The sequence below is a fragment of the Labeo rohita genome, chromosome 6 (genome assembly GCF_022985175.1).
Source record: "Labeo rohita strain BAU-BD-2019 chromosome 6, IGBB_LRoh.1.0, whole genome shotgun sequence".
Taxonomy (NCBI): domain Eukaryota; kingdom Metazoa; phylum Chordata; class Actinopteri; order Cypriniformes; family Cyprinidae; genus Labeo; species Labeo rohita.
This window is the reverse complement of record NC_066874.1, coordinates 8970746-8997848: the sequence shown is the minus strand read 5'-3', so window position 1 is coordinate 8997848 and position 27103 is coordinate 8970746. Positions and strand designations below refer to the sequence as shown.

The 27103-nt window shown below is 35.2% G+C and overlaps 1 protein-coding gene across 1 annotated transcript; it reads right to left on the bottom strand.

Moving 5' to 3' along the window:
- Positions 1–711: 711 nt before the first annotated feature.
- stk24b (serine/threonine kinase 24b (STE20 homolog, yeast)) lies at positions 712–25912 on the bottom strand. Its single transcript, XM_051113098.1, is given in 11 exon segments — positions 712–887; positions 1764–1826; positions 1916–2033; positions 4271–4416; positions 4633–4818; positions 5030–5161; positions 5163–5188; positions 10775–10883; positions 11124–11180; positions 19139–19369; positions 25217–25912. Coding segments are annotated over 11 exon segments (1260 nt in total). The 5' UTR covers positions 25259–25912; the 3' UTR covers positions 712–737.
- Positions 25913–27103: the final 1191 nt, after the last annotated feature.

The following is a 27103-nucleotide window of genomic DNA, read 5'->3' as shown; positions in this document are numbered from 1 at the left end:
TTTAAATTGATCAAAAGTGATGATTTATAATGTTTACATTTATAATGTTAAAAAAGATTTCCATTACAGATAAATGCTGCTCCTCTGAACATTATATATTTAAAGAAAACTGTTTTCAACAGCTGTTTTCAACAAAATAATAATAAATATTTCTGTGACTGGAGTAATGATGCTAAAAATTCAACTTTGACATCACAGGAATAAATTACATTTTAAAATATATTAAAATAGAAAACAGTTATTTTCAATAGTAAAAAAAAATTCAAATTGTACTGCTTTTGCTGCACTTTGAATCAAATAAATTGCAGGCTTGGTGAGCGGAAGAGACTTCTTTAAAAACATTAAAAAGTTATTTAAAATTGTAATAATTTTTTAATATTTGCTAACAGAAACTTACGTCAAAAACATTTAAAATTTAAATAAGAAAAAGATTTTAGAATTATTTTGATTGTTACTGTACTTTCTCTCTGAATGTTTTGTATTTACCCTCACTTCACCTTCTATTTGTTAAAGAAAATTTAGGTTCAAATTGGTTGCTTTTCCTCTAGAGTAGGCACACGTCATTGTGATTTGTAATTATACCAAAACTACTCCAAGTGGAAAGTCTAAAACAAAAATTATTTTGGGGAAATGTGAGTCATTTTATAATGCAACCAGGTTCAGCACAGTTCAGTAATGAGTTTTCATTTAAAAGGGAGAACTATCCCAGTAAAGAGCTGCAAAGCTGTATGCAATCCTTACCGTTGTAGCCTTTGAATAAGTTGGGTGACCATGACATCTGAGATCCCTGGATATGCCTCCTCAGCGAGAAATATGGCCTCTCCGAGCTGCTCCAGAACTTCAGGCTTTACCGTCCCTGCTGCAGCATCCCCCGCCCCTTCCTTCAGCTGAAGACACACAGAATTCGACATGCAGCTGACGCCTTTATCCAAAGCACAGTTATCACAGAGACAGCATCTTTGTTGCACCTTAACCTGCAGCCTTACTTTACCAACTCAGACCACAGTAAGAGTATATAAATCACAATATTACAGTTTTTGCTAAAAAGGAATAAATAAAATGTTCCTCACACATACATATACAAGTACATAAATTTTATATGTATAATCTGCAAAACAAAGGGGGTTGGAGTGGTGAATATATAGAAAAATACCGTCACCATTCAACATACTCCTATTAAATAATATATATAATATTGTCTACTCTAAAAAAAACAATCTTCTTGTGGAGTCAAGAGTCTAGACTACAGTGCACTGCACTCTCAAAAAGAGCATGACAGGAAATGGAAGGATTTGTCCTTCAATGAAGGAGAGGGTGGAACAAATTAGTGTGCAGTCACTTGTCCCTGGGCTTTTTTCCCAGCATCCCTCTATTTTCCGCTCTCCGCCTCAAATACCTCATTGCTCCATACTGATTAGTAAGAGGCCTGAGGGAGTGACGGCTGCCTTTAAAAGATGCTTAAGATATAATAAAGCATTCAAGGGCCATTTTTAACCTTCATGCTGATATCTTTTATATACCAGTGACAAAGCCAGAAACCTATAGTGAGCAAACCTTGGTGTACATGAGAAAAGTGGGACCTTATAAAAGGCATATGAAAACTTTCTTAAAGAAAAAAACACTATGGGGTCACAAAAAGATTTTCAAACACAATTAGGGTTGGACCAATGCCACCACTGCTGGTAAGTACAAATACAAACCAACATTGGATTTCTGATTTTGGCATTGACAGTTCAACTGTGGTAGTGAGTGATATGTTTTACCTCAGTTAAGACTGGAGTGATGACAGTGGACAGACTCTGGGATAGAGGCCTCTTGTTGGGCTCCTATGAAAGCAGAAAACATAACACAGTGAGATAAAGAAAACGCTTACGCAACACAACAGTCAGATGTGGCCTTGAGCTCAATCACTTACCTCCTCTCCTGTTGGACTGGCTCCGTTCTGCAGCTTTTTGGGGTCTTTCTCTCGGATGGTGAAGATCCAGTCATCACTGCCAAAATCATTCCCACCAGACGCCTGGCCATCCGGTTCTCTGAGTGGAACAAAGAAAGAGAAAATAACAGGGATTCATTTAATTGAAGGAAAAATGAATATGATTTTAGGAGAGGGCCAAAAACAAGCAGGGGAGAAAAACTTCTAGATGATGTTAAAGGGATATTTCACCCAAAAATGATCATGTCATGTCGTTTCAAACCTGTAAGACGTTTGTTCATCTTCAGAGCACGAATGAAGATATTTTTAATGAAATCCGAGAGCTTTCTGACCCTGCATAAACAGCAACGGAACTATACCATGTTCAAGGCCCAGAAAGGAAGTAAGGACATCATTAGTCCATATGACCATGTTTTATGAATTCAAAGCTGACACAGAAGAGAAGAAATTGTTGAATAAAGTTATTTTTTGTTTTCTTTGCACACAAAAAGTATGCTCGTAACATAAAATTAAGGCTGAACCACTGATGTCACATGGGCCACTGTATTTTATAGATGTCCTTACTACCTTTCTGGGTTTTGAATGTGGTAGTTGCGTTGCTGTCTATGCAGGATCAGAAAGCTCTTGGATTTCATCAGCATGTATCTTAATTTGTGCTCTAAAGATGAACTAAAGTCCTTACGAGTTTGGAACAACATGAGGGTGAGTAATTAATGAATGTTCATTTTTGGGTGAACTGTCCCTTCAAACACAGTTATTTAACTCGTTTGACTAGTTAACTGAGCAGCTTGTGAGTAAACCACTTTTGTTCAAATGACTGTATTATGGAAGCTGTCAGATCTTGTTGTTGACCCTTTAACCCTGGAGTAAAGTAATCCTAGATTAAGTTCTTAGATCTCCACATTTCACACAGTTCATACTTGTAACTACCACTATTGTGTAGTAAATCTTAAGAATTTTACTTTTCAGAATGGGTTAACCTTAATGTTTTCACATATTTACAGAACTAAAAACATGGATTGGACAAGTATCTCAAACTGTGAAAATGTAAATTTGCTCTGATCATTCAGTTTATCTTAAATAAGCTTTTTAATAAATTATAGGTAATATTTTAACATGTTTGCTTCACTTTTTAACCATTTCTGAAGATGACAATAAAACTGCATGTAAACATTTCTGCCAGTTGCGTTTACCCAGTCCAGATAGCACATATATAGGTCTAGAAGATGTCTGTTAAAGATCACTTGATCTGGAAAGCATCTGTTGTGTACAAACATCTGACAGACATCTGTGAGATGTCAGTTTTACATACATTCTAAATCATAAACATCTTAAAGACATCTAATAGACATCTATTTGACGTCTGATAGGAAACTTCCTATAGACATATTTCAGATGAGCAAACACTAAAAAATACATCTTTCAGACATAAATGCAGACGCCAAATAGATGTCTCCATGATGTATCCCAGAAAGCACACATACGTCTGCAAGATGTCTGTTAAAGATCACTTGATCTAGAAAGCATGTGCTGTCTACAAACATCTGACAGATGTCTGTAAGATGTCAGTTTTACATACATTCTGGATCATAAACATCTTAAAGACATCTAATAGACGTCTATTTGACATCTGATAGGAAACATCCTATAGACGTATTGCAGATGAGCAAACACTTCCAAAATACGTCTTCCAGATGTGAATGCAGACGTCAAATAGACGTCTCCATGATGTATCCCAGATAGCACACATACGTCTGCAAGATGTCTGTTAAAGAGCACTTGATCTGGAAAGCATCTGTTGTGTACAAACATCTGGCAGACATTTGTAGGATGTCAGTTTTACATACATTTTAAATCATAAACATCTTAAAGACATCTAATAGACGCTTATTTGACATCTGATAGGAAACATCCTATAGACGTTTTGCAGATGAGCAAACACTTCCAAAATACATCTTCCAGATGTAAATGTAGACGTCAAATAGATGTCTTCATGACCTATGTGTGCCATTAGGGATGGGTGCTATCGGGGAGGGTTAAAAATAGCTGAAAATAAAAATTCTGTCATTATTTACTCACTCTCATGTCATTCCAAAACTGGAACATGTCATTCTTTGTCTTGTGGAACATAAAAGAAATGTCTCAGTGTTTATCATCCACACAACAGAGGTAAATGTGAGGTAAATGAGTGAGGTTAAAATTCTTCTACGCTCCACAGAAGAAAGAAATGCATGTTATGGAACAACATAAGGGTGAGTAAATGATGACAGAACTGACACTTTTTGGGTGGACAATTTTTTTAAGAATTTTATAAAAAGCATTTGTTGAGCAGCGTACGAGTCAGATTCATCAGAGCTGGACTCCGCTCGGGACTGTTTGGCCTTCCAGCGCTTGTATCTGTCGATGAGCTCTGTCAGATAGGATGTTTTCTTCGCGTAGCACACGATGAGCTTGTGTTTCAGCAACTCTTTGGCTGTCGGTCTCTGAGAGTAAAAAAAAAACAGAAAGATGTAAGAAAGAGTGAGATGGGTCCTTTGAAATGAAACTTCAACGATGTTATTTGATGCAGGTACAATTTTAGTACACGACTTGATATCCATGACCTGACTATCAGAAATAGAATAAACTGCTTTGCCAGAAAGATCAGTGACCCAGACAGGAGGAAACGACCTCTGGGAATCCCCTATGAGCATACTCACAAAACTGGGCTCTTTGTTTAGACAGGCCTCGACAAACTCTTTTAGAGGTTTGCAGTAGTTGCCCTCCAGTGTAGGGGGGTTGTTCTTTGGAATGAGGAAAAGCACCTTCATGGGGTGCAGATCAGAGTGGGGCGGCTCTCCTTTAGCTAGCTCGATCGCCGTGATGCCCAATGACCAAATGTCAGCCTGGCGAGAAAAGCAACAAAATTGATATGAACGGGCAACGTCTTTATGTCGAGTCATGTGGAAGTGGAACAGTCATCACTCCTCTAAATGAATCATATGGAAAAACTGACAAGATATTACACGCAACACCAAATCCAGAGGCAGACGTCTGGCACAACGATGGATTTTTTAGCTAGAAAGTCACTCTTGGTGTGTCTACAGTGACCCTTACCTTTGAGTCATAGGCAGACTGTTTGATGACCTCTGGTGCCATCCAGAAGGGTGTGCCCACAAACGTGTTCCGCTTGATCTGTGTGTCTGTCAGCTGACCGGCCACACCGAAATCTGCCAGCTTCACCTCCCCTTTGCTCTGACAATAATACATTTGCAGCTGAAAGAAACAAACAAGGGAAGGAGGGAAAGTGTAAATTTAGTTAGAGTGTACCAACAAGCAATGAGTCGTAGCAATAGCCAACAATACATTGTATAGGGTAGTGTTTCTCAACGGGGCCGGTCGGACAGCATCGGGGGGCGCTGGAGACAATATTTTTGAAAGGGGGGCGCTGAGCTGTTCCTGGGGGGGCGTTTGGTCAAGATGAGTTTACACCAAAGATGTATGAGCTGAAACTTGCAAAAGAAAATGGTCTGCCACATCCTAACGCTGTCTTTACTGGATACGTCAAAACGCACTTTCTATATCTATTTTTCAACTTGTCGGTAGCGCAGGCGCGTGGACCGCAGGCAGAAATAGAACGCGGCATCCGTTTATTGTAGCGCTCGCGCTCGGTTGTTACTGAACGACTAACGGGCCAGTGTTCGCGGCCTGTGTAGTAGTGATGTTCGCTGCTAGTTTACACCAATACTCCCGCTCCTAGACCTGACGGTGCATCATTTCCTTAGCAACGACTTCAGTACTTCAGTGTTTGCTTGACTTTCTGTAGCGCAGCCGCTGCGTCAAAACAATAGCTAGTATTTATACATGATAAAGCAAGAGATGTTTTTTCTTGTTTAGAAAAATTAATATTAATACTTAATAATTAATTCTTGTTTGCTGATTGGCTGCGGTTGGTTTGAATTTGGTTGCATTTGTTTGTTTAAAAAAACAGCCTACAGTAAAAACTGTAAATCTACCATTAAAAAAAAAAAAACAAATAAAAAAAAACTTTTTATTTAATATATTTTTAAAATGTGTTTCTTCTCATGCTAAGCTACAGTATATTACTACAGCTTTCAGTGTCACATGATCTTTCAGAAATTATGCTGATTGTTGCTTAAGAAAGATTTATTATTATTATTATAGCTGGCACAACACACTGACAAAAACGCAAGATTTGAAATTTAATTGACTATAACAAATCCAATGTTTTCACTGGCCAACTTAGTTTTATTTTGTTAATATAAACAAATTTTGAGCCATGACCCAGCTTTGTTTGCGAAGACTGAGCAGCTCTATTTATACCCAAACATGATTCCCTCACCTATTACCAATTCACCTGCTTGCTGTGTTTCAAAGCAGTTTATTTGGTTATTCTATAACCGTTTCACTTTTATTTTTAGTGGGATGCATACTTCAAATAAATAAATAAATAAATATTTTATAAATAAATATGTTTATATTCACAAAATACATTTAAGTTGGTGAGTGAAAACTTTGGAAATCTTTTCTTTGTACTTTTGTCAATTAAATAAAAGTTAAATAGAATGAACAAATTACAGATTTTATCATTTTACAAAATGTCCCAACTTTTCTAGAATTAGGATTGTACTTAGTTTTTTTAAAGTAAACTTTGAAATATTCTCACAAAATCTATGAAATATAGTAAAGTAGGGTTTACATTTCTTCCATTTGCATGAGTAAATGAGTAAATTTGGGGCAACAAGATATATCCGCATCTCGACAACACTGAAGCTGCAGCATATAATAACAGTCCTTATTATGAACGCAAACTAATAATAATCAACTTTAATATTTAGTGAGGACAATGAGACTACGATTTATTTGATGGGGGGCGGTGAGGGACCTGGATAATGGGTAGGGGGGCGGTGGCCCAAAAAAGGTTGAGAACCACTGGTATAGGACAAAATTGTAGACTTTTCTTTTATGCCAAAAATCATTAGGATATTAAGTTAAGATTATTTTCCTTGAAGATAACTTGTAAATTTCCTACCATAAATATTTTAAAACTTTTCATTAGTAATATGCATTGCTAAGAACTTCATTTGGACAACTTTAAAAGCGATTTTCTCGCTATTTTTGCACCCTTAGATTCAAGTAGTTGTATCTTGGCCAAATATCGTCCTATCCTAAGACCATACATCAATGGAAAGCTTATTTATTCAGCTTTCAGATAATATATAAATCTCAATTTTTTTAAAAAAATGACCCTTATGACTGGTTTTGTGGTCACACACGGTTTCAAACTGGGGTCTGGGAACCCTTAGTGGGTCCATAGGTGTGTTGGGGGTCCATGAAAAAAAAAAAGTTTTTTTTTTTTGTTGTTTTTTTTTTTTACACAATGCATTTTTAGAGCCTTTATAGATTTAACATTTACTTTTAATTAGGGCTGGGTTTTGACACAAATTTCACAATTCGATTCTGATTCACAGGCTTGAAGTTTAAAATTAACTTATTTGTATACAAATGCTTAAATTACACTCAAAGTTTTTATAATAATACAGTTACAATTACATAATTATATTTCTACTCTAATTCATTTTTTGAAATATTAACATTTAAATAGTGGCTGTCATAAAAACAGATTTATTTAAACAAATTAAACATTTAAAAACAAAGCAAGCAATTATACAGACAGGATATGAATTTTGGTAAGTTGTTGTCCTTTTAATATACCTTTAGATGTTTATTCATGTTTATTTTGTTCTGTAACTTATATTAAAGTAGACATGATCAGTTCATGGCAATTCTCTCGAAGTGAGGCGCTACAGCGATCCGTCACTCCACATTAAACACTACCAAAATTTATTTTTGAATGCTGTAATAAAACACAGAATTTGAAATCTGAGATTTTGTTTCATATCAAAAGTAACAAAGCACAAAGCTTATTGCGACTTATTGGATGGAAGGTGCGGTGCGATGTTCCTTTTATTAACTGAAAACAGACTAATTGATTCTTGGGATTTAAGAATCAGTATCATTTCATAAAAATGAGAATCAATTAAAAATCGAGAACTCAATTTTTTTTTTACCCAGTCCTACTATTAACATGTAAAATATATAATCATGTTGTTGTTTTTTACACTCACACTGTGAAAATTTTTTATAATATTACCAATTCATTTAGTTTTTTAAAGAATAGTCAGAAATCAGAAAAATAAACATCATTACTGTTTTTAACAGTTAAAATTGGCGTTTTGTACAGAACAAGCTAAAGGGTTAAAGAGGCAATCAGATGCCCACTTTCCACAAGTTGATATGATTCTTTAGGGTCTTAATGACAATTCTATAACATACATGCGAATATTAGCGCATTTAGGTATTATTAGGTATTACATCCACCAACAAAACAATTCAATCACTTAGGAGCCATTCTTGTCTACTCCTGCTCCAGAGTCGAAACAATGGTGGACTGTTTACAGCTCACTCAGTGCAGGTCTACGCTAAAACGGCAATTTTAGCGTAGTTTTTAGCGTTGATTGTCAATCAACACTCGTGGCAGCGGTCTGGGCCTGTGAGACGTCACACAGAATCTGAGAATGTCTTTATCTGAGAAAGGGGTTATGATTTTTGGGGATTTAAAAAAATACATATATTTTACTAAATGTCCAAATATATCCAAATTATTTTTCACCAAATTGCTTTAGTACAGTGACAATATAATTTTGGAAACACTTATCTAATTTTGTTCTCTTAATCGATTATGATACATATGTGGATGATCATCAGTAAGTTCGACCATCTCTGATCTATACATGTAACTGAAAAAAAACAAAGGCCTATTTACACCAAAACGAATATTTGATGTGACAAATCCATGTGATAAACATTTTAATTTGAATGAACTGCTCTGAATGCATCTGTTCAGACCACCCAAACATTTGCATGCCATCACTGAGGCAGTTTTCTTTTTGCAGAGATGTGCTCTAATCTTTTCCATCACACTATGAAGAAAACTGGCCAACCAATAGGAACTGCACTTCAGTCAAATGTCAGAGCAGCTGCTGTTACCTAAAATCATGACTTGGTGGTGCTCATGAACAGTATTTTGCTAAGCAACAGTGAAGAGCAGAGGAAGAATCCCAAACAGGGTCTCAAGTCTCTGTACTCTTGTATTTAGTGTTATCTGATAAACACTATTGCTGAAAAAAAAAAAAAAAATTCTGAACACCAAATCATTTTTATTGACTTTCTTTATTCACAGTGTAGGTGTCAGAAATGTCAGACCATCTGACGTTTTTAATGCAATGGACTGAACAGACAAATCGAATATAAAAATCTGACAATTTTCGCTCTGTGGGTGTGAATCAACCTTAAAGGCTGCAACAATATGCAAAAAAAAAAAAAAAGTGATAACACACATAACATAATATGGTCATAAATGGTCCGCATGCATGACCAAAGTAAGAAATGTGCTTTGTAAATAAGTATCGACATGGTTGACAGCTGTTACCATTTTGTTCGACAAACTGTAATACTATATAAGATTTCTATTCAAACTGAAAGCATAACTCTAGGCTATTCGCTGCAATTTGCAAAGCACAATGCAAAAATTCGACATTTTATTCACTGATGCTATACAATCAGCAGCACTAAACCCAGCAGCGCCGGCAACCTGCTAGCTTGCTAAAAGCTTGCTAAAGTTAAGTCTGAAAATTATGAACATTTATATATATATATATATATATATATATATATATATATATATATAAAAAAAAAAAAGGAAATATTGTTCCATTCATTAACTGAAAAACAAACTAATCAATTCTTGGCTTTTAAAAATACAGATGTTCGTAAAAATGAGAATTGATTAAAATCGAGAATTTTTTTTTACCCAGCCCTACAATAATGTGTAACATATAAAATCATGTTTGTTTGTTTGTTTTTTACACTCACACTGAACAAATTTCATATAATTACCAATTAATTTAGGTTCTTAAAGAATAGTCAGAAAATTAAACAATTACAGTTTTTAACAGTTAAAACTACCATATAGTTTTGTGGAAAAAAAACTAAAGGGTTAATATGAGATATGCTGTCAACTTAACAGGAAATATTTTACTCTATGTCTAAATATATCCAAATTATTTTTCACCAAATTGTTTTAGTACAGTGATAATATAATTTTGGAAACATTAAATTATGTTGTCTCAATCGTTTATGATAAGTATTTGGATGCTCATCAAGAAGTTTAAACATCTCTGATCAATACATGTTAAGTTTGAAAATTACGAAAATTCATTAAAAAAAAAAAAAAAAAAAAAAAAAAAAAGTAAATGTTATCATTTTATTTTTAAGTTCACTATAAAATATTTTAATTTAATTTAATTTAATTTAAATAAAGTCCAATTATATTATTATCACTATTATTAATTTTATTTTTTTAGAGTTATATTTAATGGGTCACACTATGTGAGGACTAAACCAAATCTCCCGGTACTAATATGAGAACCAGGCTTTTAAAAAAAAATAAAAAAATAAAAAAATAAAAACATATGTGCACCCCTGATAATAACAGACTATTTCCATGAACATGAAGCTGCTGATAATGATAATGTATATTTGCTAATAACTGTTAATAGTTATTTTACATAGGTTGTAAACCCAGACAAAAACTCTTCAGAAGTGTTCAATGTGTACTTTGTAAATAAAACTTGTGTTTCGGTGGACAGATAAAAACAGTGCCCTGACTCCAAAAACTTGCAAAGGAGACATGAACTTGAAATTCTCTTTCATTTTTGTGTTCAATATGCATAAGATGGTCAATGAATGTCAAGATGACCTTGATTCTACCATTCATACCTTTGATGTCTCTGTGAATCTTCTTCTCTGAGTGTAGATACTCCAGGCCTTTCAAGATCTCTCTGAGGATGGTGGCGATCTGTGTTTCGTCTAAAGCACCAGGCTCCAGCTGAAAAAGAACAATGATCAAACACAAGCCTAGCCAATCACGACAACAACAAAAAAGAAAAAAAACAAAATAATATTTTGTATAAAACAAAAGATGTATGTTTTAGACTTCTGAAACCACAGATTTAAGAGAAAAATTATACACAAGAACATATTAACATCATAAAATGATTAAAAACTACATAAACAAAAAGCATTAAGGTCTTTAAGATTTATCAAGAATAAAAGTCTTGCATCGTACCAAATCCAGAGCAGATCCACCACCTAAATACTCCATGATGATCCATAACTTTGTGTCCTACAGCAAGAGAGAGAATAGATGAATTGGTTATTGAAAGGTGAGAAAAATCCATCAACTCACAAACAAACAACAACAACAACAACTTTTCCAGAGGAGTTGGGGTATTTGCTAGTGAGAGGGTAAATGTGTAATCCTAATCTCTCCTTTAATTTGGGATTAGCTAGACTGAGAGAGAGTGAAGAGTGAAAATTAGGTTACATACCTCCCACCTCACATGATGATCTTAAGAGTGAGAGAACGTGAGCCTCTGTGTGTGTGTGTAGAAACTGAAAATGAAGAAGCACGCAAAGAGCCTCTTAAGAGTGAACGATTAATTTATTGCACCTAATGGTTCACCACAGCGCAGCTACAAAGTTCTGTGTGTTCTTTCTTCTTTCTGTCCCGAGTGCTTTGTGTGTCTCTCTCACTTTTGCACCAACTGCACACTGCAGTACTGGCAAGTCGCACCAAAACAAAGCCACACAAATTTCTATTTGAAAATTTCATTATTAGTATACTATATTCTCATATCGACCCCTAAACCTAATTATTAAACATCGGTGAATATCTCAAACTAGGTAAATCACAATCCATGATCTGAACTAGTGATGTATGATAAATGGCAAAAAATGCCATCTCAATATTTTCTGTAAATTTGTCGATTAACGCTAATTAGACAATATTTTTGTGTGTTATTGTGCTGGTTCTTTGACAGGTTTAGGACTGCCGTGGACAGCTGATTCCCAAATCTTTTAATATTTTTCATACTCTGTGAGGTGGTTAGTATGCTGGAGTAACAGAAATTAACTTTTCCAATAAGTTTAAATTGATTTTTACCTTTTATGGTCATTACCTTCAAGCCAATATTTTCTAATCTAAATAAATGTATGCATCACATTTTGTGTAAAATGATTAAACTGAATCAGTAAATATAAATAGTAAGACACTATAGGGCTGTTACCAATCACATGAAATTAGTATCAACAAAATGTGTGTCAATGCAGAGGTGGCACAGAATCTACATCTGAAGTGGCATTTATATGCATTTACACAGACTTTTTAATGCAGTACATGAATGTAGTTAACCTGCAGTTAGAAATGCATAATATTTTGATGTTTAAAAACACATTGAATACTAATATTTGAAATGATTTGGGGGGGAAAATATACTTTATAAACCTAAAATCTCCAGTAGCAAAGCAGCAGGGCAAATCACTGCATAAGTGAGTCACTGAGTCATTTCATTTCATTCGATTCTTTCAAACAGGTGTTTAATTCAGTAACGAAACACCATTGTGTGTTGCTCAGAGATGCAAAACAGTTCTGCTGTGGCTTTGTTTGAAACCATTATCATTGTCGAAATACAGCAAAAACAAGAACTCATGTCTGAAATGTAAGTCACTTAAGGGCTGTCAAACGATTAAATTGCGATTAAATCGCATGCAATATTTTTTTATACTAAATATTTATATGTACATCAAACATATACATCTATCAACATATACACCTATCTATCTACATATACATATAAACATACACACACACATTTTTAAATTACATTTTTTTATGCATGTGTACTCATACATACAAAATTAATATAAACAGTACACACTTACTTTATGTAAACACAAACTTTTATTTTGCAAACAATTAATCACAATTCGTTGATTTGACAGCCCTAATATTAACTAACTGTTCGTTGAGCTCAATCATTCTGATATTTGGAGAAAAACTTCACTCTTCGTATGATATATCTGACCATGGACCACAAAACCAGTCATAAGGGTCAATTTTTTAAACTGAGATTTATACATCTGAAAGATGGATAAATAAGCTTTCCATTGATGTATGGTTTACGATAGGACAATATTTGGACAAGATACAACTATTTGAAAATCTGGAATCTGAGGGTGCAAAAAAAAAAAACAATAATAAATAAAATAAAAAATACTGAGAAAACTGCCTTTAAAGTTGTCCAAATTAAATTTTTAGCAATGCATATTACTCATCAAAAATTAAGTTGAGATATATTTACAGTAGGAAATTTACAAAATATCTTCATGGAACATAATCTTTACTCAATATCCAAATGATTTGAACTAATCTGAACTGCGAACTTCCCAATTTTAAATTGTCCTATCAAGAATATCTAGACTGGAACAAGCCTGTAGACTGTCTATTTGCATAATTTCAAAATGTTAAAATGATAATAAAACTTGAGTTACACTGCGTAGTCTTCACCGTATTAATGAAATATACAGTGGTTTTGATTAAAGCTACTAACGTTATTCAGAAAAAAGCAAAAAGGTTTTTTTTTTTTTTTAAATGTCAACATAACAACAGATAGCAGCAGGTATTTGGGTTAAGCATTAAGACTGAATGCACGGATCAATACTGACACATCCAATTTCTTTCCCAACTGTTTATGTTCACTTAGGACATAACTGACTGACTTTGTGTAAATATTAATGAAAATTTATATTTCTAAATATTTTGTGTATATTTTATGGTTTAGGAGCGTGGGTGAACCCCAAGTATACAAAAAACAAAACAAAAAAAGCACGTATGATTAATTAAAATCATGAAACTTCTACAACTGAACATCAATTTATTAAAGGTTTAACAAAAATAACATTTTTAGGGCCCTATGAAATGCTGTATTTTTTTCCTCACCTTATGTTTTATTGTTACCAAATTCTGGTTTTAGCATGTATAACATGTATCCTTTAATGAATGAAAATGAAACAAATTTTATTTTTTGGCAAGTAAAGGGGATTTACTATTAAAATTATATCATGAAAGAAATATTGTGTGATTATTTCTTAAAAGTTTGTTTTGCAAATACAAATGATTTGTCTGGTTTTTTGTTTTTTTTGACCAGATGGATAAAAATGCAAAATCTTGCACTTGAAGGAGAGATCCAAACCATATGCATCATATTTGTAGGTGGTTTTAAATCCATTTTTTTTCCACTCACTCTGAACAATCATGCTTTTATACGTTTTTCTCAGCCGTGACAGGTTGTTACAGTAAGTGAATGCACAAAAACAACACCAAAAACAAAATCTAGCCACAAATAGCTTGCTGCTTGAACAAGCAGTTGTGAAGTGCGCCAAATTTCAGCGGTCAAAATTCAGTTACTTCAGATGGAATCTATGCAAGGAGTCTTTTTAAGAAACAGTCATAAAAGTGCTGCAAACTTTAGCTGTCAAAATGCAATAACATCAATCGGAATTTACGCAATCAGGAATTTCACATGTGGGCAAAATATTTTCCCTGACCAGATTTCGCAACAGGTTCAAGTTGGTCACATAAATTTGCCGCAATGATCAACAGAAAGCTGCTTGATTTGAAAGTGGCTTCTGTGTGAGCTATGCTTCATACACTGCTACAATTCTGACAATAAACAATGAATCTATTTTTCCCCATGAAACTTTGCTGAGTTTTATAAGGTGTGGCCTTTAGGGGGAAAAATCTGTCATAAGAGTAATCGTATTTCCCTGCAGTGTAAATAAAGCTGCAGAAACTTGAAGGTGTGCTCTTTTGACATGGGACAGTAAAAATGCACCTAGAAACCACACAAAACATCTAAGCAACCACCCAGGAAACCTTGGCAAGATCCTAAACCCCTCGGAACAACTTAGCAATGGATTAGCAAACCCTGCCAGAGTTAATTAACAGTGAGTTTTGCACAGGCAGGAAAATGTACCTATTAAATAGTTTAAAACCTATTAAATAGTAACATGCTCTCTACAACTCAAACCAGTTATTTCACTTTCTGTTCATCGTCACAGATCTTCAAAGTAATAACTGATGCTACAGGCCGCGTTTCTCTTCCAAAAATACATGTTGTATATTCCCCCAGGCAAAAATTACAGCTGCTGTCTGTGCTTCTCTCTTTCTGGCTAGGAGCTTTAAACACACAACAAAAAGAAATGTGACTTTAAAGCACTTCACCATGGGCCCTTTTAACTTCAGCATTAAGTGAACACCCACATTTTCTGCTCGCATTTGTGACACTAGGTCTAATTCTGCTTAAGTTTAATGTTGAGAATCACAACTCTAAATGGGGCATCAAAGATTATGAACATTTGGCGCATACTGTGGTTGAGGAAGAGAGAGCGTGAGAGAGAAAGGCTGAAATGGTTTAAAGGCTGATTTAAAGAACACCCACACATGCTAGTTTTACACTTCTTCACAGTGGGAAGTGGACTGAACATGCCAGCCGACGGCGTGCCAAATAGTAATAACTAAGGTCATCGGTGTGAGCTCAAGTCATGTTGATGTGTCTGAATTCTACATCAACCGAAAAATAAAGAGAAATGTGGTGTGATGTTTTACTCTCTAAGCTTTACTTTAAAAATCCTGCCAAAAGGTGCTACTACACACAGTTATGTAGGCCTATGTAATACAGGAACCACATCTCCCTGATTTAGCTAACTAGCATGAACAAAACATGGCCAATTTCTCATAAACGTGAACATGAACCACAAACACGCTGCACATCAATCTCCAAATAGAGCTGCCAATTTTAAACCAGCAGTAGCAGCAATATGATACCAAAACTGTACTTTCAACTACACGTTGTCATAAACAACACGTCACTGACTTCAAACTTTAAAGTTTAAAGTGTCCAGGACACACCTGATTCAAAAAGATCGTGAGTTGAGCAATTCATTAAAAGAACCAGTTCATAAGATTCATTTGCTCATGAATCAGACTACACTGATTACGCTGTATGTGTTTGTGAGGTCAGCTCAATAAAAATGGACGTTTTCTAGCCATTATTCTGTGGCTCTGTGTTCTTTTATTTCATCATATTTCTTTTGAACTGCAAAGTGAGTTAAACGTTTATTTTGTGGAATCACTATAGATTCAGCTTTATGATTTAATGGGGTTCATGTGCTATAAACGTGCGAAAGGATAAACGCTCCGCTTACATAAAAATATACAATTCAAAATTTTTAATGAAACTGATACTTTTAGTCACCAATGCTGTGCAAAATTGTAAAAAACTTCAAGTAAGGATAATGTTTTAAATTATTATTTCCATTTTTAATAAACGGTGTGTTACATGGAAGCCCATTTCCACCACTGAATAATAAATTAAAAAGGTAATTGCGATTACCCCCCCCCTCAAAATTGCAAGAAATAAATGGCAAATTTTAGAAATAAGAGAATTGCGAGATATAAAAAAGTAAGAATTCTGAATTATATAATTATATATATATATATAATTGCAAATTTGTCTTGCAATTCTGACTTTCTTTTAATTGTGAGTCTAAATCCTGCAATTCTAACTTTATAACTCAAAATTGTTAGTTTATATCTCGCAATTCTGATTTTATTACTCGCAATTACGAGTTTATGTCTCTCACAATTCTGGAAAAAAAAGGACAAATCCAGTGTTATGGATGTGACATATAAATGCTTAGAGAATGTATGTGTTACCAATATGCCGAACCATGTGTTTATATTTTAAAAAACCCTTGTTGATAGAGTCTAAACATCCAAAAAATATCAGTCTATGCACAAATTTTCTATGTTAAAAAACAGAAATATTCACGCATTATGTATGTCACAAAACAATGACACCACTTTTGAGAGACTATATACTTTGTAGGATTTCTGCGAATTAAAACGCACAAACCGGACGCAATAATACCCAACAAATACAGCAGCAATGACTCTTCACAAAACATATAATTGTTAATTTATTTTAATTTTGACGTGTCTATTTGAGAGGAATATGTACTGTCATGGATGTGACAAGCCAGAAAATAGCACTTACCAGACTACTTAGCCAATTCATAATTACAAGTTTGTGTCACGCAATTCTGAGAATAAATGGCAGAATTGCAAGATGTAAACTCAATTGTGAGAAAAAAGGCAGATTTGTGAGATAAGTCACAATTACCTTTTTTATTTTTTTATTTAGCAGTGGAAACAGGCATTGCACAGTATTTCTCAAACTTTGTTGCAAATAAAAGATACTTGAGTGAACAATGACACCTGGATAGTTTCTTTCTGTAGCACTTTACTGGCTTGTAAGACACTTCTCAGGTCTTGGTGTCAAATCATTCCCATAACATCAAACTAGATTCACCCATCCTTAACACTTTTGTCTAATCATTAACCGTCCAGTGTCTAAGTTGCCTATTCTACCCATTATTATTTGCCAACTTTTCTTTGAAGTTCTGCTCATAGGGCCCACAACACAGTCTGTTCTTCACAGACTCCGACGAAACTCTTGTTTGGCATATACTATTGAACAAAGCTGCCAGTTGAGGACCTGAGGGGTGTCTGTTTCTCAAACTAGACACTCTAATGTCCTCTTGCTGGCATGCATCTGGGCCGTCCCATTCTCTCTGTCCTGTTTAAATCCAATGTGCTGTCTTGATTCAAGACGGCATTGTACACTCACAGATGGAATAGCCTTCATCTCTCAAAAGAACAATAGACTGATGAGCTCCTCGAGGAAGCTGTTTCTTTGAAGCCAAAATTGGACTATAGAAATGTCAGTGTACTGGCATCACTTCAGCAACAGAAAAAAAGACATTGTGTTGCAAATTCCATACTTCATTTAAGTAGCACACTGTTTTCAACTGTGGTAAGATAAACAAACTTTCTTTGGTACCAGATTAGAAGACTGAAATGGCTACTTGAGGATGAGGGAACTGTTTTCTTCTAAGCTGGAGTAATGAGGCTTTGAAATCAAAAGTAAATGCTGAACAGTTCACCCGAAAATGAAAATATAATCATCGATTACTCACGTTCCTGTCATTCCAAACCCAAATCATTATGTGGTAAACATGCAAGCAGCTCAGTCACATCTGCTTAATGCACAAAAATAAACCTCAGTGGTTCTTGCGGAGGTCCAATGTGCTTGTGTGACATGCAAGAATAAACCTCATTGGTTTCATTGTGTGTCAGGGCAAACAATTTTTTGGTGTAACAGACTTTCAATGGAGGTACTAAAAGATTTAATTAAAATATCGTTGCATTTCAAAGGTGAACAAAGGTTTTGGAAAGACATGAGGATGAGGATGAAAGAATTTTCATTTTTGAGTGAACTAAGCCTTTAATCCTACTTTGGTGAACAGAAGTATCAATTTCTTTCAAAGACTTCAAAATACTTGAATGATAGTGTAGCTAAAAAGATTTGAGACCTGAATGAAGCCCTATGGGGCCTGTTCAAGTGGAATTCAGTTAAAGGAGAAGTCCACTTCCAGAACAAAAATTTACAGAATTTACTCACCCCCTTGTCATCCAAGATGTTTGTGCCTTTCTTTCTTCAGTCGTAAAGAAATTATGTTTCTTGAGGAAAACATTCCAGAGTTTTTCTCCATATAGTGGACTTCTATGGTGCCTGCGAGTTTAAACTTCCAAAATACAGTTTCAATGCAGCTTCAAATGGCTTTAAACGATCCCAGCCGAGAAAGAACAGTTTCATCTAGCGTAACAATTGGCTATTTTCCAAAAAAAGTGACAATTTCGAAGTTGGAGGGGAAAATGAGATGGGCGTTTTTCGACATACCCTAACTGTATTGACCTGGATTACACAGAGTTCACATGCGAATAGACAAGATGAGCGTTTGAGGTTAAAAAGTACATAAATTGTTATTTTTTGGAAAAAGTTGATTGTTTTGCTAGATAAGACCATTCTTCCTCAGCTGGGATCCTGTAGAGCTATTTAAAGCTGCATTTAAACTGCATTTTGGAAGTTCAAACTCGTAGGCACCATAGAAGTCCACTATACTGGAATGTTTTCCTCAAGAAACAATTTCTTTACTACTGAAGAAAGAAAGACACAAACAACAGGGTGAGTACATTATTTGTCAATTTTTGTTCCAGAAGTGAACTTCTCCTTTAACACAGAAGACATCACTTTGAGCCCTCTGAGTCATCATGACCTACATCCCTCAGGTCAAAAAGCATGACCTCAAAGTGCCTTATTGCATGTGCTAGCCACTCACCTTTAAGTAGGAACCGTAGTATTTGGTGACAAAGGGGCTGTCACACTGGCTTAACACTGTGATTTCCTGCTGAATGTCTTCAATCTCATCTTCAGCCTCTTCTAAATCGATGATCTTGATGGCCACAACTTTCTGTGTGCGATTGTCGATGCCCTTGAAGACCTCTCCAAACGAACCTTTACCGATTCTCTCCAGCTTTGTGAATAACTCCTCAGGATCTGCTTTTAAGTTCTGGAATGAAGAACAAAAACAATTCAGCATAGGTCTTCAATTAGTGTCATGCAGATTTAACAATTTACAAATTCATGGAGTGCTGTTGAATCACATGATGTGACATTTAAGAATTCCATACAGAAAAAAGCCTTGGGCCTACTCAGCTCTGCATAAAGGATTCAATATTTTAACAGCATGAAAAGTTTTCTAACCTACAGCAATCTACGTAACAAGAGGATGATCATTACCTAAAATGACCTCAGTGTATCACTGAAATGGTTATGGTTAAACATACCGCAATGCTACTTCTAAGCAGTTATAAAGGGATCCTGTAGTTCACCCAAAAATGTTGTCATTAATTACGCACCCTTATTTTGTTCCAAACCCGTAAGACTTTCGTTCATATTCTGAACACAAATTAAGATATTTTTAATTAAATCGCAATGCCTCTGGCACGTCAAGGTGCAGTAGTAGTAGTTAGGACATCTTTAAAATAGTCCATGTGACATCAGTGGTTCAACCTTGATTTTATAAAGCTACAAGAACAATTTTAGTGTGCAAAGAAAACAAAAACAACAACTTTATTCAACAATTTCTTTTGTTCCGTGTCAGTCTTTCGTGTCAGAAAACTCTCAGATTTCATCAAAAAATATCTTAATTTGTGTTCGAAAGATGAACAAAGGTCCCATGGGCTTGGAACGACATGAGGGCGAGTAATTAGTGACAGAATTTTCATTTTTGGGTGAACTATCCCTTTAAGATAGGCTTTTTTAATCCAATGTTTGGTTTCACTAGAAGTTCTTTGAAATGCTACTGAAGCAGGAACAGGGTATGTTTGAGAACTGAAGCACATCTGGTTGGGACCAAAGTTCCCAGAGGTCTCAGCCATGACCCTGAACATCTCAGACCCCTGAGGCCTTCTTAAAGGAAACACAGAAAGAGCTACAAACAGCATCGACATTATTAGCATAAGGCAGTTCATTGCAGAATCCACGGTGGTTAAACTAAGCAGCACTTGAATAAATAACAGCAGAACTAACTAAACCTCAAACAGCTCTTGCATGCTAACGTAAGCCTCCAAAACCTGTTCAAAACATCATCGCTGCTTCACCAAGATCATGCAAACAAAGCAAAACAAACCATGTTAGACAAACCATCAGCGTGACTAGAATTTAAGCCAATCCTGAACTGTTGCCGTGCACATCCTCTGAGCACGCAAAAATTCACGACCTTAAAATCCTCCAAATCTCTTTTGCTAGCACAAACTCTAAACCTACGGAACGTGGAGTCATAATGATGCCGAACACAACAGCAGAACAGCTTGTCCAGTGCAGTATCAGAAGCTCTGCGGGAGGTACACGCAGGCAGGATTTCATGGGGACCTCATAAAAGTGTGAAATCCAGTTAAATGGATGACGACAGAGCCGATCGGCCACAGCATTAGTGCGCCAAAGATACAAGATGAAAGACAGCAGATTTTGCCCACAGCCTAAAGTACATTATTCTAATGCCTCATACTTCAGGGTACCGTGAAATAATGGAAATCTGTTTAGGGATATCTTGACCATGCTTTGATATGAGGCTGAAAGGACTGATTACTTCTAGCATAGGTTTAAAGTGATTAAAGATGTGTTTCCATTTTATTTTATACAGCACTGGTTTCATTTATTCAAGTGCTTCTCAACTGGTTTCAATACACAGTAGCAAATGCTGTTTAACATACAGTATTATTAACCTATCATTAATATGCAAAATTCTCAAGCTGTATAGGAAAAATTACCATTTATTTTCTAAATACCTCTTAAATTTCTATGGTTATTATTAACCCCATATTCAATATACAGTATTGTTCAAAAATATCAGGTCTGTAGGATTTGTATCTTTTTGGAGGATATTAATATTTTTATTCAGGAAGGGCATATAAAATTGATCAAAAGTGACAGTGAAGATATTCATAATGTAACAAAAGCTTCTGATATCAAATAAAAGCCGTGCTTTTAAGCTTTCTATTCAAAGAAAACATATATCACATACACGACCAGTCAAAAGTTTTTGAACAGTAAGATTTTTACGTTTTTTAAAGAAGTCTCTTCTGCTCACCAAAGTCTGCATTTATTTGATCCGAAGTACAGCAAAAACAGTAACGTTTTGAAATATTTGTACTATTGAACTGTTTTCTATTCGAATATATTTTAAAATGAATTTTTAGCATCATTACCCCAGTCACATGATCCTTCAGACATCATTCTAATATTCTGATTTGCAGGTCAAAAAAACATTTTTATTATTATTATTATGTTGAAAACAGCCGAGTAGAAATTTTCAGGTTTCCTTGATGAATAGAAAGTTCATAACATGATTTAACTGAAGTAGAGATCTTTTGTAACATTATACATCTTTAACATCACTTTTGACCAATTTAAAGCATCGTTGCTGGATAAAAGTATTAATTTCTACCATTTCTTTCCCCAAAAAGAATAAAAATAAAAATACTGACCCCAAGCTTTTGAAAAGCATAGTGTATACTTTACAAACACTTTTTATTTCAGATAAATGCTGATCTTTGGATCTTTCTATTTATCAAAGAATCCTGAAAAAAAAAAAAGTACTCAACTGTTTTAAATATTAATAATATTAGAAATCAGCACATTGGAATGATTTCTGAAGGATCATGTGACACTGAAGACTGGAGTAATGATGCTGAAAATGTAACTTTGATCACAGGAATAAATTACATTTTAAAATATATTCAAATAGAAAGCAGTTACTTTAAATAGTAAAAATATTTCATAATATTACAGCTTTTGCAGTATTTTAAATCAAATAAATGCAGGCTTGGTGAGCAGAAGGGACTTCTTTAAAAACATAAAAAATCCAGGATTAATAATTATTTTAATTGTAATAATATTTAACAACATAACATTTCTTACTGTATTTTGATCAAAAAAAATTTGGCCTTGATGCATATCAAGATCATCAACTTCAATACTTTCATGGATGAGACAACCTTTCAATGTTTGCATCTGTCTAATTGAGCTGGATTCTACCAAGGGAATTTACAACAAAATGCCACAGATTTTAATTGGGCACACAGCTTTGACTTAAACAATTACAAACTTTTTTTTGCTGTGCTGGGTAGATGCATTTTTTCTTACGCATTTCTCAGCGTTTAAACCTCCCAGAACAAACCCACTTCTTTAAACAGCACAAATCAACCGAATGCAGCACAAAAAGAAATACACTCAAAAGATGACAAAGCCTTCATGAAAGAGGGAAAAAGAGGCCAGTGAACAGTAGTCACTGTGATTAATGACGCGTGTTGATGAGCATCTTGGAGAACGATTGCCAATCTGCGCTCTGTCAACTAGTGATGCCATCCTATGAACACACACAAATCGATTTTCTCATAAACAGATGATTTTCGCACATCTTTCCTCAAAGCGCACACACCCACAAAGAAGCCCTTTAATGCATCACTCAGAGATTCATTAGCTGTCATCTACTCGTCCCATCACGGAGATGATGAAGGCTTTGCTCCCTGATTCAGCCCTAATGCTGATTGCTCGCCTACACTCCCAGCTGATCTCCGTAATCCTGATCCCGATGCACACTGACAGGTGTAACAGCCAACAAATTCTTTTAGAAGGCCACGTCATCCCCTGGCTCCCATCTGTGTTTGTGTTTTAGGGAGCTGGAAACTCTGAGGACAGCCATATGAGGTGTGTTACGGCCAGGTGAGAACATGCCGGTCTTAGAAATGCTTCTAATGGATGACCACCACAATTCCTCTGTGACCCATAAGGAAATACTAGAGAACGAACGCTTATTCCATCACTGCACTCTCAGAACTGGTGACTTTTAGCCCTCCCTGTGGAAGTCTGTGACCTCCTACATAATTCCGGTTTTCCTCTACTCTTTAAGGGCCTCCTCAAAAGATGGAGGTTCCTAGCCAAGAATGGCATTCTGCATTTCAACCCAAAGCAACGATGAGCCATTTCAGCTACTTGGGATGGCAGATTGTTCTCCCGTCCTGAGGGCAAACCAGTCATATGGCCCAGCATGAATAGAGACCCAACCAAGTGACCCAGTTGTGATGACTACTCTCTGGAGACATCTCTCCATCCCTCATTGCCCTCTTTCCTTTTGTCTCTACCCTTCCACTTCATGGTTCTCCACTGGTACTGTCCCACTTCATACATGATTATAGTTCACAAAGAATGTCCCAAAAAGGTTACGGTGCTACTAATGCTCTCTAGAGGGCACGAATGTGAACATTTTAATAGAATGACCCTAAAAAGGGTTCTACACTGGTACTGTCCTACTTCATACATGATCTTGGTTTCATAAAGGATGTCCCAGAACGGCTACAGTCGTGCTAATGCGCTTTAGAGAGGTGGAACATAATTTTTTTTTTAATATTTAATGGAAATGCTTTCTGACTTGTTGTCTTCCAAGCTTCGCAGATGATGAAGGACTCAAAGCTTTTTCTGTTAAGCATCACATTTACTGTGTTTCTCCATAAATATTTGAAATGAACGTAATCAAGCCACCTCCAGTCTACTACTACATGGGCATAAGGGCAAAAAAAATGTTTTAAAAAAAATGGGAAAATAAGTAATACAACAGAATATAAGATTAAAGCAAATACTCTACCAGGCAAAAGATTTTTAATGTTTTTAGAGAAGACTCTTCTGCTCACCAAGTGTGCATTTACTTGATCCAAAATACTGCAAAAGCAGTAAAATTGTGATACATTTTTACTATTTAAAATAACTTTTCGATTTGAATATTTTTTCAAATGTCATTTACTTTTATTTTATTTTCAGCATCATTACTCCAGTCTTCAGTGTCATATGATCCTTTTTTCAGCATTCTTTGAATAGAAAGATCAAAAGATCAGCATTTATCTGAAATAAAAAGCTTTTGTAACATTATACACCATACCATTTAAAAGCTTGGAGTCGGTATATGTATGTTTTTATTTATTTATTTGTTTTTTTTTTTTTTTATAAAAATTAACATTTTTGTTTAGCAAGGATGCTTTAAATGAATCAATAGTGATAAAAAAGACATTTATAATGTTACAAAAGAGTTCCATTTCAGATAAATGCTGTTTTTCCTGATTTTTTTTAATCAAAGAAACCTGAAACAAATTATACTCAGCTGTTTAACAAAATAATATTTTTTTTTTCAAATCAGAATATTAGAATGATTTCTGAAGGATCATGTAACTGGAGTAATGGTGCTTAAAAAAAATTCTAAATTTTCTGTTTTTGCTGTACTTTGGATCAAATAAATGCATGCTTGGTGAGAAAAGACTTCTTTAAAAAAAATAAATAAATAAAATACAGCGTAAATAACTAAATAAATGTATTAAAATGAAGTAAAATGATTTAACTAAAAACTTAAGAGCACAGTACAATGCAACACTTCAGAAATATTTTCTACCTAAATTTTTTGCATGGACTTTTACAGTATTAATCTGGTATTTTGTGTGAAAACATACAGCTGCCTTTTAGATTTTTAAAATGGCACAAAGATGATCATATTTGGGGAGCCAGTGGCATCTTAAAGATTGAAAACCCTGAACAATTACATGTGTGGTCACCCTATCACTTCTTCAAACATGTACAGTGCAATAAGACGACCTTACTAAGAAAAAAAAACACACACATACTACACCAGTTTGTTTACCATTATTAAACACATTAGCCAACGAGGGAGTCAAACAGATTTCTGATCTTATGCAACTTATCATAGAGTGGAAGCTCTTATGCTTATGAAAGTGAGGGACATTACACAATACAAATATGTTTTTAAAACCCTAATATGTCTCGAATTAAAAGATGCTGAGTGTATCTTTACCTGCATCCCAGGCAGACTGCCCTGCACTGGAGAATGAGCCATGGCGTCACTTTAACCACTAAAACTGGCCAGCAAGTCAGCAAAAAACACTGTTTCCGGACAAAATACAGCTGATGCACCCCCGGTTCCTGTTTGCACGAGTTTTAACGCGGTCTTAGATATTTTACAGCTGGATAATGGAGCAAAGACCATCCACGGGAGGACAGAAAGTGCATTTGAAAGATGACTGGCGTGAAAAGCTCTCCTCCACTTCCGCAGCTTTAATGAGAACTGCTGCTCTTCCTCGCGGAAATCACCGCAAACACCAATCAAAACAGCGTCGATCGGACTGATCGCGGAGTTTCAGTCGATGTAGCGTGGGATCTGATGTTGAAATGCTCTTTTGATGACTCCTGGAGTGGGTTTCGGAGGTTCATGCAGGCCAGATCGCTCGTCAAGAGTTGATGGTCCTCTTTGCGCAAACGGATTTCCAAAACATAGCGCAAAAACATGCGCGCGTTTGCGTAAAAATACCCCGGTTTCTGCTCCTAAAACAGATGCACGAAACATGAACTATAACGCGGATTAATCGACAGGGTGGGTGGTGAAAATCCCGACTTGTTTGAACTGAAGAAATGATGTTGACATCCTCACTTCACTTCCCAGCTGGCCGCCATCTTGTCCGTGCTGTCATCGGGACATCAGGGCGGATCCGGACGCGTCAGATCCCGCCTCGGCATGAGGGGGGAGGAGTTTGTAATCATATGGCAATTGGCAGAGTGGATGCGGTCTATATTTAATTTCAGTTTTTGCTTTACCTTATAACGTCAGGTGCGTTCACTTCTCCTTTTCACCCTTTCATCCAGTTCTCTACATTTTATTATTTTGCTTCCTTGTTTTGTTTATTATGGACCCTTTTCACAAGCCTGTGATGACGCGTTTTAACGGTCATCGTCATCATAAATCCTTTAAACTTTGTTATATTTGGATTTTTAAAAATATGTATGTGCATTTATAACACTATATTTTGTATTATACCACCTTTTCATCAAGTTACCAAACAACTAAGGGTGTTTCTAATGCTGCGTCTATGGAAAGGACGGTAAATTTGACATTGTTCTCGTGAAAACACTATCGTGTATCGTTCTTTTGTTATTTAAGCAAATGGAAATGCAAAAAATATATTTGTGGTACTCTCCCATTCACTGCTATTAGATTTTACCCAACTATGACGGAAGTGTGAGAGAGGTCCATTGTTGCTCTGTTGTTGCATTACTTTAAGTGTTAATTGGCGTTGGGGGAGCAACTAGTAACATGTAACGGCGTTACATAATTTAGTTACAAAATAAATGTAACGGTAACCTGTTACAGTTAATAAGAAAAATGTGTCATTAACAGTGTTGGGGAGTAACTAATTACATGTAACGGAATTACGTAATTTAATTACAAAATAAATGTAATTGTAATTAGTTACAGTTACTGAGAAAAACTATGTAATTAAATTACAGTTATTTTTAAAAAATGCCAGTGATTACAAAGGGGATTACATCTGAATTTTTTCACACACCCACCCCCACTTACAGATTTAATTGAAAGTCTGACAGTAATCATTGTTGAGTGCTACTGTAAGGTTAACTCTGCCTGGTTTAAATGTTTCAAATGATTAACAGTTGAAAATATTAGAAATTTAGAAAAGTAATCAAAAAGTAATTAAAAGTAATAAGTTACATTACTTTAATAAAGTAATTGAAAAGTTACACTACTTATTGCATTTTAAATCAAGTAACTTGTAATCTGTAACCTATTACATTTCCAAAGTAACCTTCCCAACACTGGTCATTAAACTAGAGTTACTTATGAAGAGTTTAACAGTTACAAAGGACGTTACATCTGAATACTTCTTGTGCT